At 46.0% G+C, this 12558-nt stretch overlaps 1 protein-coding gene across 2 annotated transcripts in view; it reads left to right on the forward strand.

Moving 5' to 3' along the window:
- Nucleotides 1-12558, forward strand: part of ABHD1 (abhydrolase domain containing 1) — a 161825-nt gene that overhangs the window by 23891 nt on the left and 125376 nt on the right. For both annotated transcript variants that reach the window (XM_063441839.1, XM_063441840.1), the window contains 3 exons: nucleotides 3769-3951; nucleotides 6725-6770; nucleotides 7546-7658. In XM_063441839.1, coding sequence (XP_063297909.1) covers nucleotides 3769-3951; nucleotides 6725-6770; nucleotides 7546-7658 — 342 coding nt within the window. The remainder of the gene's footprint in view (nucleotides 1-3768; nucleotides 3952-6724; nucleotides 6771-7545; nucleotides 7659-12558) is intronic.

Genomic DNA, 12558 nt, shown 5'->3' on the forward strand with positions numbered 1-12558 from the left:
GTCAGTGTGTGTATATGTGTTTCTGCATGTGTGACCGTATGTGTATCAGGGTGTCTGTGCAACTGTATGTGTGTCAGTGTCTGTATCTGCATGTGTTTCAGTGTGTCTGTGTATCTGCATGTGTTTCAGTATGTGTATCTGTGTGTTTATGTATCTGAATGTTTGTCAGTGTGTGAATCTGCATATCAGTGTTTGTATCCGTGTAACTGCATGTGTGTCAGTGTGAATCTGTGTGTTTGTGTATCTGCATGTGTATCAGTGGGTGTGTCTGTGTACCTGCATGTCTGTCAATGTGTCTATCTGCACTGGGAGGAGTATGGAGAACCTGGAGAAGTAGGGGAGCCTGGGCAGAGGAGGAGCAGGGGAGCATTATTATTATTATTATTATTGCCATTTATATAGCGCCAACAGATTCCGTAGCGCTTTACAATATTATGAGAGGGGATTTAACTATAAATAGGACAATTACAATTAAATAAACTTACGGGAACAATAGGTTGAAGAGGACCCTGCTCAATCGAGCTTACATTCTATAGGAGCTGGGGTGTAAAACACATTAGGACAGGAATTTGCAATCAAATGCGGTGGGCTGCCCTTTAGGAGAGGGCAAGAGACAGGTATGTGAGGTCGGGGTTAGTCTTGGAGGCCATAAGCTTTCCTAAAGAGATGGGTTTTAAGGCACTTCTTAAAAGATGCAAGACTAGGGGAGAGTCTGATGGCGGTAGGCAGGCTATTCCATAGGAAGGGAGCCACCCGTGAGAAGTCCTGCAAGCGCGAGTTGGCCGTACGGGTGTGGACAATGGACAGGAGGTGGTCACGGGCAGAGCGGAGAGACCGAGAAGGGACATACCTATGGATCTGTGAGGAGATATAAGAGGGGCTAGAGTTGTTCAGTGCTTTATAGGTGTGAGTTAGTACCTTGAATTGACTCCTATAGCATACAGGAAGCCAATGTAAAGACTGGCAGAGGGGTGAGGGGTGAGAGAAACGACTAGAGAGGAAAATCAGTCTAGCAGCAGCGTTCATTACGGACTGTAGGGGTGCAGTACGGCTTTTGGGAAGACCAGGAGAGGGTTACAATAATCCATGCAGGAAATTACTAGAGCATGGACAAGCTCCTTGGTAGTATCTGGTGCAAGAAAGGGGCGGATGCGGGCTATGTTTTTAAGATGGAATCTACAGGATTTGGCAACATGCTGGATGTGAGGCTCAAAGGTGAGACCAGAGTCAAGTATGATGCCAAGACAGCGCGCTTGCAAGGATGGACTGATGTTGGTACCACAAACTTGAAGGGAGAGCGAAAGAGGAGGATCAGTATTAGGAGGAGGAAAGACAAGGAGTTCAGTTTTTGAGAGATTGAGTTTCAGAAAGCGGGAGGACATCCAGTCAGAGATGGAAGAAAGGCAAGCAAGCAGTGACACGTTGCAGGACGGCAGGGGAGAGGTCCGGGGAGGAGAGATATAGCTGGGTGTCATCAGCGTACAGGTGGTAGCGGAATCCAAAAGAGGTAATAAGTTTGCCAAGAGAGGCAGTATAAGAGAAAATAGAAGGGGACCAAGGACAGAGCCTTGGGGGACTTCAACCAAGACAGGACGAGGGAAGGAGGTATCATTAGAAAAAGAGACACTGAATGAGCGTTGGGAGAGATAAGAGGAAAACCACGAGAGGACAGAGTCACAGAGACCAAGCGATTGAAGAGTTTGAAGAAGGAGAGCATGATGAACGGTGTCAAAGGCCGCTGAGAGGTCAAGATGAATTAGTATGGAGTAGTGGCCTTTGGATTTTTTAGTATAGGTACTACAGTGGCATGTTTAAGGTCAGCAGGGACGATGCCAGAAGAGAGAGAGCAGTTGAAGATGTGTGTTAAAGAAGGCACAAGACAAGTGGAGAGATATCTGATAAGGTGAGATGGGACAGGATCGAGCGGGCAAGTGGTGGGGCGGGAGGAGCAAAGAAGAGCAGCCACCTCTTGGTCAGTAGCTGGGGAGAATGTCTGAAGGGTAGGAAAGGCATGATCTATGTGTGGTTGAGAAACAGAAAGGCAAGGAGGGGAGAATTCTTTCCTTAGTTGTTCAATCTTGTCAGTGAAGTAACATGCAAAGTTATCAGCAGTAAGGTTAGTTTGGGGGGTGGCCACAGCAGGGCGAATAAGAGAATTAAAGGTGTCAAAGAGACGCCTGGGGTTGCGGGAACATGAACTAATGAGAGAGGAAAAGTAGGACTGTTTGGCAAGGGCAAGGGCTGCACTGTATGAACACAATGTGAATTTGCATCTTTGCAGGTAGCACGTTGATTTAGTATGCCATAGTTGGGGGTGGGTCCTCCTCGAGGTGCTTGTTTGGAGTGGCGCTGCAGCGTTCAAGGCAGATGTAAGAGTAGAGTTATATGTGGAGATGGCCAGTGAAGGACAGGAGAGGGAAGGGATGGACAGCAGTTGTGAATCAATGTCAGCTGACAACTGCTGGAGATCAAGAGAATTAAGGTCCCTCCTGAGTTGAGGGGGGTTAGGCTGAGGTTGTTGGGTGAGGGGGTACGTGAGAGCAAATGATAAGAGGTGGTGATCAGAGAGTGGATATGGAGTGTTGCAGATATTAGATACTGTACATGCATAAGTGAAGATTAGGTCATGGGTATTGCCAGCTACATGGGTGGGAGAATTTGCCCACTGCGATAGCCCGAGGGAGGAAGTAATTGAAAGTAGTTTAGTGGCTGCAGAGGTCAAAGGTGGGTTTATAGGAATATTGAAGTCCCCGAGAATTAGGGATGGAATGTTAGAAGAGAGGAAATAGGGTAGCCAGGCAGCAAAGTGGTCAAGGAAGAGAAGAGGGGAACCAGTAAATAACAGTAATGTTAGCAGAGAAGGGTTTGAAAAGGCGAATTGAATGTATTTCAAATGACAGGAAAGAGAGGGAAGGGGGGGTAGGTAGAGATTTAAAGGAGCAGTGAGGGGAGAGGAGAAACCCAACACCACTACCTTTACATTCAGAGTTTCTTGGGTTGTGGGTAAGTTGGAGACCACCGAAGGACAAAGATGCAGGGGTGGCAGTGTCAGAGGGGGAGAGCCAGGTTTCGGTTAAGGCTAGTAAATCTATTGAACGAGAGATGAAGAAGTCATGGACAGCAGTGGATTTAGTTATATTGCAAACGGAGCAATATATGTACGGAGCAATAGAATGTCTGTATTAATGATGTTTATTTACTGTTATCTTGATATTCAATGATGATGTAATTTTGCTCTTATAAGGGCTTGCAAGCCTGTTTTTTACCAGATGCCATTAAATTTCCTCGAAGTGCTTTTAACCTGAACTCCGTGTGTCAGTGTGAACTTACTTCTGCATATACGCAATTTAATCATCTCAGATTTGGACAGGAACAGATAGTCATTCAAACACATTTGTTTGCTTAAATTAATCTATATCACGTGTATAATTCAGCGTGTGTGTGTGATACAGTGTGTGTGATATAGTTTATGATACAGTGTGTGTATAATTTTGTTTGTGTGTTTGATACAGTGTGTGTGATATAGTTTATGATACAGTGTGTGTATAATTCAGTGTGTGTGATACAGTGAGTGTATAATACAGTGTGTGTAATACAGTGTGTGTGATACAGTGTGTGTGATACAGTGTGTGTGATACAGTGTGTGTGATATAGTGCGTGTATAATTCAGCGTGTGTGTGTGATACAGTGTGTGTGATATAGTGTATGATACAGTGTGTGATGCACAACATTTGCGTATGATACAGCATTTCCAATTTGTTTTTATAGTGAAATTATCCCAACGACTGATGGGGGTCAGATATCACTGGACTGGACAGATAGTGGAGACTCCTCTTGCTTCCCTGATGGCTCCAAGAGGCCAACAATCATCTTTTTACCAGGGCTCACAGGGAACAGCCGTCAAACCTACATATTGCACTTAGTGAGACAAGCCAGTGGGGATGGCTATCGGTGAGTGTATATAGTGCCGGTCTGCTGCGAGGCATTGATAAAATCTGTTTATCTGCTGTGAGGGATTGGTAAAATCTGTTTATCTGCTGTGAGGGATTGGTAAAATCTGTTTACTATCTGCTGCGAGGGATTGGTAAAATCTGTTTATCTGCTGTGAGGGATTGGTAAAATCTGTTTACTATCTGCTGCAAGGGATTGGTAAAATCTGTTTACTATCTGCTGCGAGGGATTGGTAAAATCTGTTTACTATCTGCTGTGAGGGATTGGTAAAATCTGTTTACTATCTGCTGCGAGGGATTGGTAAAATCTGTTTACTATCTGCTGTGAGGGATTGGTAAAATCTGTTTATCTGCTGTGAGAGATTGGTAAAAATCTGTTTATCTGCTGTGAGGGATTGGTAAAATCTGTTTATCTGCTGTGAGGGATTGGTAAAATCTGTTTATCTGCTGTAAGGGATTGGTAAAATCTGTTTATCTGCTATGAGGGATTGGTAAAATCTGTTTATCTGCTGTGAGGGATTGGTAAAATCTGTTTATCTGCTGTGAGGGATTGGTAAAATCTGTTTATCTGCTGTGAGGGATTGGTAAAATCTGTTTAACTGCTGCTATCAGGACCTCGCTCCCACACTCACTTACTTTGTGAACTCCACAAGAACACACCTCTGTTCATGCGAACACTACTCGCCTATACTGCAGACAGAACTCAGTTCGTACGGACGCAGGGCCGGCGCTAGCATAAGGCGGCCCAGGCGGCCGCCTTAGGGCGCACCGGCCCTGGGGGCGCAAAATCAGGCTGACCGGAAGGAGGGAAGCGCACTGCACTCCCCTCCAGCCGGTTAATACTTGTAGCGTGGCCGAGCGCAGCCCTTATTGTTCCGCCCGCGGATCCCAGCCTCCGCCCGCCCACCTCCTACCCTGCTGTCTGCCGCAGGCTGTGTGGAGGGAGCGGGGATATGACATCATATCCCTGCTCCCTGTGGATCACACAGCGCGGCTGGCGCACAGTGATGAGGCTGCGCTGCAGGACAGGACTCCAAGGAGCCGGACAGCACGCACCCCAGGGACACGGACAGCACGCACCCCAGGGACACGCTTTAACAGATGTAAGTATGTAATTTTGTATGTATGTTTGTATGTAACTGGATGTATGTTTGTCTCTGAATGTCTGTATATATGTCTCTGTATTCATGTATGTAACTGTATGCCTTTATGTTTCTGTATGTTTGTATGTATGTGTCTGTATGTCTTTGTATGCATGTTTCTGTATGTATGTATGTATGTATGTGTCTGTATGTATGTGCCTGAATGTCTTTGCATGTATGTTTCTGTATACCTGTCTGTATGTATGTATCTGTATGACGGTATGCCTCTGTATGTATGTATGTATGTGTCTGTATGCCTGTATGTCTTGTACGTATGTTTCTGTATGTCTCTGTATGCATGTATGTAACTGGATGTATGTTTGTCTCTGAATGTCTGTATATATGTCTCTGTATGCATGTATGTAACTGTATGCCTTTATGTCTCTGTATGTACGTATGTGTGTGTCTGTGTGTCTCTGTATGCCTGTTTCTGTATGTATGTATGTGTCTGTATGACGTATGCCTCTATATGTATGTATGTGTCTGTATGACGGTATGCCTCTGTATGTATGTATGTGTCTGTATGCCTGTATATATGTATGTGTCTGTATGACGTTATGTCTCTGTATGCATGCATGTATCTGTATGTGTGTATGTCTTTGTATGCCTGTATGTATGTATGTATGTATGTGTCTGCATGCCTGTATGTCTCTGTATGTATGTTTCTTTATGCCTGTATGTCTGTATGTATGTGCCTGAATGTATTTGTATGTATGTTTCTGTATGTATGTGTCTGTATGACGGTATGCCTCTGTATGCATGTATGTCTTTATATGCCTGCATGTCTCTGTATGCATGTTGCATGTATGTCTCTGCTTGTATGTCTCTGACTGTATGTGTCTGTATGTCTCTGTATGATTATTTCTGTCTTTGTATGACAGTGTACCTGTATGACTTTGACTGTGTGACTGAAAAATGATGCCTGTGTGCCTGTGGCTTGGGAGGAAAGACACACAGATGAAGATGCATTTTTTTTTTTAATGAGGGTTGGGGGCGCCAAAATGCATCTTCGCCTGTGTAACTAAAAATCCTAGCACCGGCCCTGTACGGACGCCGGCTCCTGAACACAGCAAGAACAGAAGTCTGTTCGTGAGAACACTGCTGCTTCCATGTGCGACCACACAGAAAGTAGAACTTCAGGAGAATCAAAGGATACGCAAGCCGACACAGAGTCTTTTAAAGGTACAGGAGGTGGAGACCACAGTGGAACCTCAATTAACAAGACCACCCTTTTCCCCTATTTAAGTCGCACACACCCTTCACTCTTCACTCAGTTGTACTGTGCTTCTGATTATGTAAAGACCTTCAGAGACTCTCCAGTTGTATCCGTATCCTGTTCTTGATAGTGACCCTTGTGTGTATCATCACTTCTGAACCTGTGCCACCTGCCCTGACCTTTGGCTTCCCCGGCTATTCTCTTTGTCTGATCCTTTGGTATTGTGAACTTGGTTAATTGCCTTCAGCATCTTGGGCTCTGTACACTAAACTGTGTTCCTGATAGCTGCTAGGGATCGATAAAATCTGTTTATTATCTGCTGCAAGGTATTGATAAAGTCGGTTTATCTGCTGCAAGCAGAATTTGTTCTCCTCTCCTGTGTCATCAAATCTTTCTCTCTCTCTCTCTCTTTGCAGGAGTGTTGTGTTTAATAACCGTGGCTTTGGCTGTGAAAAACTACTGGTGAGTTGAGAGTCTAGATTAGGAGATAAACGTTTACAGCAATGGAAGGTTATTGTCAGAATGTACGTACAGACTGTGTGTCAGGGTGGTGAGCTTTACTATCTGTATAATGTGTTATCTAACCTAAGCTACCAGGGGTGCTCATTAACTGTATTTACTGGCTGTATGTCTAATATAGTAACAGCCACCAGGGGATGCTCTCTTACTGTGTTTATTGTCTGTATGTCTAATTTAACATTAACCACGAGGGATGCTCTCTCTTTATGTGTTCTGTCTGTATGTATTATCTAACATCAACCACCAGGGGGTGCTCTCTTAAGAGGGTGTAGCGGAACCCCCGCTACACTGTGAATTGTCCAGGGTACCGTGCAATGTGTGTTACTGTACGTTCATCCCTTTCGTGTGTTTTCCCCCTAGCTTGACCCTGTGTTTGTTCCTTGTGTTTTGTAGAACTGCCTGCTCCCCGTTCGGGAGTACCGCCACGAACGGGACTCCATTCACCTCCCCAATGGGGAGCACCACAAAATCTCATTTAGAATATGGTTTTATAACGTTCGCACCCCGTAATGAGGTGTCAAAACTACAAACCGCAAGGGAAGCCTCTGCGATTTTTGGCATCCCTTCTAATGTGGAAGTTTGGCATTGCTTGTTCGCCCTCAATGTATTTATTTGCAATATTTATGTATTTCTGTTTTGCTTACACTTCCGAAGTAAAATGTTATTAAGCGGTACACCAGGCTAAATAACGCTGTCACCCCTGTCTCTCCCCCTTCAGACCCCTCGAACATTCTGTGCTGCTAACACCGAGGATCTCAGCTTGGTGGTGGGTCATGTGCGCAGTCTATATCCTGCCGCTCCACTCCTGGCTGTTGGTGTGTCCTTGGGAGGGTAAGTGTTCCTGGTAGGTTTTCGGTGAGCAGGTAAAGATGGGTGGGTAATGACCTGTTGTGAGGAATTTCCATTTGGACTTGAGGATATTGGATCATTGATACAAGCTCAGAGAGTCACAACACACACCTGTATGCTTCAGAATCACCCTGGTTTATTGCACATTCTCATGTAGCATAAAAAGATCAACAGGTTTATTCATATCAAGATTGTAGACATAAACAGAAGCCAAGGACATGGTCTGTGTAACGAATCGCCTGGCACGCCGACTGGGTACCTCCGTTGAAGGATGCTCCTAGCGCTTCCTGAGGGCTCCAAGCACTCCAGCAGACACCATAACCACCGTAGACTCCTCCAGAGAGCGAGGCAGGAACAAGCTCTTACAAGATCTTAGCAGTGATTTAGCAAGGGAATATGGCAAGCATAGCAATCCCTTGTAGCAGATTCCCCCAATAAGAGACAGGAGTCAGATTGAGGGTGAAGTAGAACTGTTTTTAATCAGCACCAAAGAGCTTTCTTTTATGCAAGTTTTCAGGCCAGAGGCACACCCCCTGGACCTGGTGGTAAACTGTGACGAAAGGGACACAAACCAATGGGAACACTAATTAACAAAATATCACTCCCACATACACAGTAGAAATCCTCCCCTCTGCCTGTGATATAATTACTGAACACAATGGGCTAACGTAATTATCACAGGCAGGAAAATACACAATTTTACACAATATTCATAACTCTAAAAGTATAGATCACATTCACATAAAACTTTTTCAGAATCAGCATACTCCAAATACAAACATATGTCAAAATCATCAGCAAGCATGGCTTGGGTGTGGTAAGCCAATTATCTCCAGCATACAGAAAATATCTCCATTTACAGCAACAGTAAAAATACATAATTCCCATCACACTGAACAGAAACCCCACATTCAACCTATCCCCAGATAGCTTGGATCTGAGCGCTCCCTATATCCGAACAGCACACACATCCCACGAACACAGTCAAATCGCCATGGGGTTAATCCATAGCAAGGGCTTATGAGAGACAGAGAAGGGGCAAAACAGAAAGTTCCAACTGGTCTGGCAGTGTCCCTGGGACAACGCCCTGCTGGAGAACAATATACAGGAAACGGGGGAGGGGCACACCTTCCCATGTATTCAAAGGGGCAGAAAAAGTGTTTCAAAATCCAATAAGCCCAAATAAGTTTCTTAAAGGGCAATACATTTCAGGGGCCATAGTCACAGGGCAGGAGGCTGCCAATCAGTCTTCTCCAATGCCCAGTGGCGAGGCTGGTTCCGCCACAGTCTGTAACAGTTTATTGGTGAGATGGTATCAGTGGGCGAGTAAATTTTTATGGAAAGGTATTTGTGTAGGGTGGAGGGGAACCAGGAGGGGTAGTGTCCTTGGTAGGCTTGTGCTAGTGCTGGTGAGCGGTGAGACGGAGCTCCCTGTACCCCAGCTGGGTACCTCCGCCAAAGAGACGCTTCCTAGACGCTTCCTAGCTGCAAGTGGGCTCTGCTCGCTCCCAGGCACTGGATGGCACAGTCCTCGGAGCTCCAGTCCTTACAAGGACTTTCCCCACTGCATCTTCCACCAGCTGCAACAAGCCCCCCCCCCCCCCAGTAACTGAAGGTACAACACTGACAATCCTTTATTGGTGTATACAGCTTTTATGCACAGTACCCCGTAGGGGGTCTCCACTCTTTCAATACTCTTTTCTTTTTTTTTTTGTCCCCGGCAGGAGGGGGACGCGGGGATAGTATAAAATGCAAACATAGAAACATAGAAACATAGAATGTGACGGCAGATAAGAACCATTCGGCCCATCTAGTCTGCCCAGTTTTCTAAATACTTTCATTAGTCCCTGGCATTATCTTATAGTTAGGATAGCCTTATGCCTATCCCACGCATGCTTAAACTCCTTTACTGTGTTAACCTCTACCACTTCAGCTGGAAGGCTATTCCATGCATCCACTACCCTCTCAGTAAAGTAATACTTCCTGATATTATTTTTAAACCTTTGTCCTTCTAATTTTAGACTATGTCCTCTGGTTGTGGTAGTTTTTCTTCTTTTAAATATAGTCTCCTCTTTTACTGTGTTGATTCCCTTTATGTATTTAAATGTTTCTATCATATCCCCCCTGTCTCGTCTTTCCACCAAGCTATACATGTTAAGATCCTTTAACCTTTCCTGGTAAGTTTTATCCTGCAATCCATGAACCAGTTTAGTAGCCCTTCTTTGAACTCTCTCTAAGGTATCAATATCCTTCTGAAGATATGGTCTCCAGTACTGTGTACAGTACTCCAAGTGAGGTCTCACCAGTGTTCTGTACAATGGCATGAGCGCTTCCCAGAGATCCAGCTGGTATCACCAAAACATATAAATAAAATACAACATAGTATAATACTGTTATAGCCTTTCAACACTTCATGGTTACACTCACAGATTAGTTGTATAAAGCAAGCCCTCATGGTCGCCCCCCCCCCCCCCCCCCCGTAGTATGGGGGGTGTAACAAATCCCTACAATGTGCCTGGGAACATCCACCATTTTCTTGCCCTTTCCCACTGTTACGACACTCACCGCCATGTAGATAAAGCCGCCATTTAGTAGGTAATCCCCTTTCTCCAGAAATGCAGTTTTAATTCAGCCGATCGTCAAACTCCCGAACGGATACGAACGCATACGAACGCGGCAACTCCCGATCAGCAATTCAGTCGAACTCCTTCCACAGCTAGAAATAACGAAAGTACTGTCCCAATAATAAATCCCTCCACAAACGAGACCAAGCTCCGTCTTGAAGGTCAAACAGGAATGTCTTTATAGGGGCTACCTGCCCGGTATTTATGCGGGTCTCCACAAGGTGGACACTCCCCTAGGGGACCTTGTGGAAGACTGTAAAACATATTGGACAGTAGCCAATCGCAGTGGCTTCAATATAAGCCCTTCCCATCTTACCCATAAATCCTTCTTCTCTATCCCGGAGATAATTAGGAAGAAACCTAATTATCTCCCAGGATATAGACAATCGCCATTTTAAAATACAGTAGGAAAAATACAATAAAATACATAACTTAAGAAATACCGAATGCATATGGTTCGTGTAACGTATCCCCAGATAGCCTGGATCTGAGTGCATATTTCTACCGAATAGCGCTCAGATCCGATGTACCTAGTTCAATCGCCATGGAGTCAAAGTCTTTCACAAGTCCTTCGGTATACGAATGACTCCATGGGACCGGCTATCTGGGTAAAGTCCATACGAATGTTAGAAACTCCCGAACTGACCGGTGTTCGTACGCCTCGACGAAATAGAAGGCGGGCGGCGACTTCCAGCGGTGTTCGGCAGATAAAGTATCCGTTTTTAGCTCCATAGGATTTGCACCGAACACCGCTGATTCTCCTCGTGTCCCAAAATGGCCACCGCCTCGTGGTCGGCATACGAACGACGACCACCCGTACGAATGGAAAGGAGAGGTGTCTGCGGTTAACCGAAACGTTCTAATTGAGGCCAATAGGTTAGCACACTAGCACACTAGCAGCACACTCCTCTCCTGGGTGGCCGTCCGTTCGGTAGTTTCAATCGGTATTTGGGGAAACACACGAACAGGGGCATACGGACAAGAAATCCAGCGAAATGAAGGCAAACAGACAAACCAGCAATATTAGTCTATACAGGTGGATCTGTCACACGGCTCCCCCCTTGTGGGACACTCCGGCAGACCCGGCTTGACCCTTTGGCGGGTCAACTTGGGGATGACCGGACTAGGAGGTAGCAAGAACGTCGGTTTGCCGAGACAATCCATCTGCATTCCCATTCTGCTTACCGGGTCGGTAGCTGATGGTGAAGTTATATGGTTGTAAGGCTAAACTCCACTGTAGCAGTCTACCATTGTCTCCTGAGACCCGGTTAAGCCAGACAAGGGGATTGTGGTCCGTCACAAGGGAAAATTCCTGTCCATACAAATAAGGGCTTAACTTTTTCAATGCCCAGACCAGGGCCAAGCATTCCTTCTCCACTGCCGCATAACTCACCTCTCGGGGTAACAGTTTTCTACTGCGATATGCGACAGGGTGCTCTCCTCTATCTTCCCTGACCTGGCTCAGCACAGCCCCCAGTCCATACATGGAAGCATCTGTGTGTATGAGAAAATGTTTGTTAGGGACTGGGGCAGCCAGGACAGGGGCATTCACAAGAGCCTGTTTAAGGGCTTGAAACGCAGCTTCACAAGCTGGACACCACAGGACCTGCTTAGGGAGATTTTTCTTTGTCAGGTCAGTCAGGGGTTTAGCAATAGTGCTGTAGTCTGGGACAAAGCGTCTGTAATACCCTGCTGTCCCTAGGAAGGCTAACACCTGGGTCTTAGTGATAGGTGTGGGACAGTTGGCTACTGCCTCTATCTTGGCTGGCTCCGGTCTCTGGCTCCCACACCCCACTCTGTGACCCAGGTATTGCACTTTAGCCATGCCTAGATGGCACTTCTCTGGCTTCAATGTCAGGCCAGCGGCCCGAATTTTGTCCAAAACTACCCCTACATGCACCAGGTGTTCCTCCCAGGACCCACTGTAGATCGCAATGTCATCCAGGTATGCACAAGCAAATTCCTGGAATCCATCCATAAATTGGTACAAGCCAAATGGGGTGACGAAAGCCGACTTGGGGATAGCATCCTCGGCCAGGGGAATCTGCCAGTAGCCCTTACACAGGTCTATGGTGGTCAGATAGCGTCCCCTGGCAATGCGGTCTAGTAATTCGTCTACCCGGGGCATCGGGTAGGCGTCAGTGGTGGTCCGCTCGTTGAGCCGCCTGTAGTCCACACAGAACCGGGTGGTCCCATCTTTCTTAGGCACCAGGACTACAGGCAAAGCCCAAGGGCTATCGGAGTGTTCGATGACCCCA

The sequence above is a fragment of the Pelobates fuscus genome, chromosome 2 (assembly GCF_036172605.1).
Source record: "Pelobates fuscus isolate aPelFus1 chromosome 2, aPelFus1.pri, whole genome shotgun sequence".
Taxonomy (NCBI): Eukaryota; Metazoa; Chordata; class Amphibia; order Anura; family Pelobatidae; genus Pelobates; species Pelobates fuscus.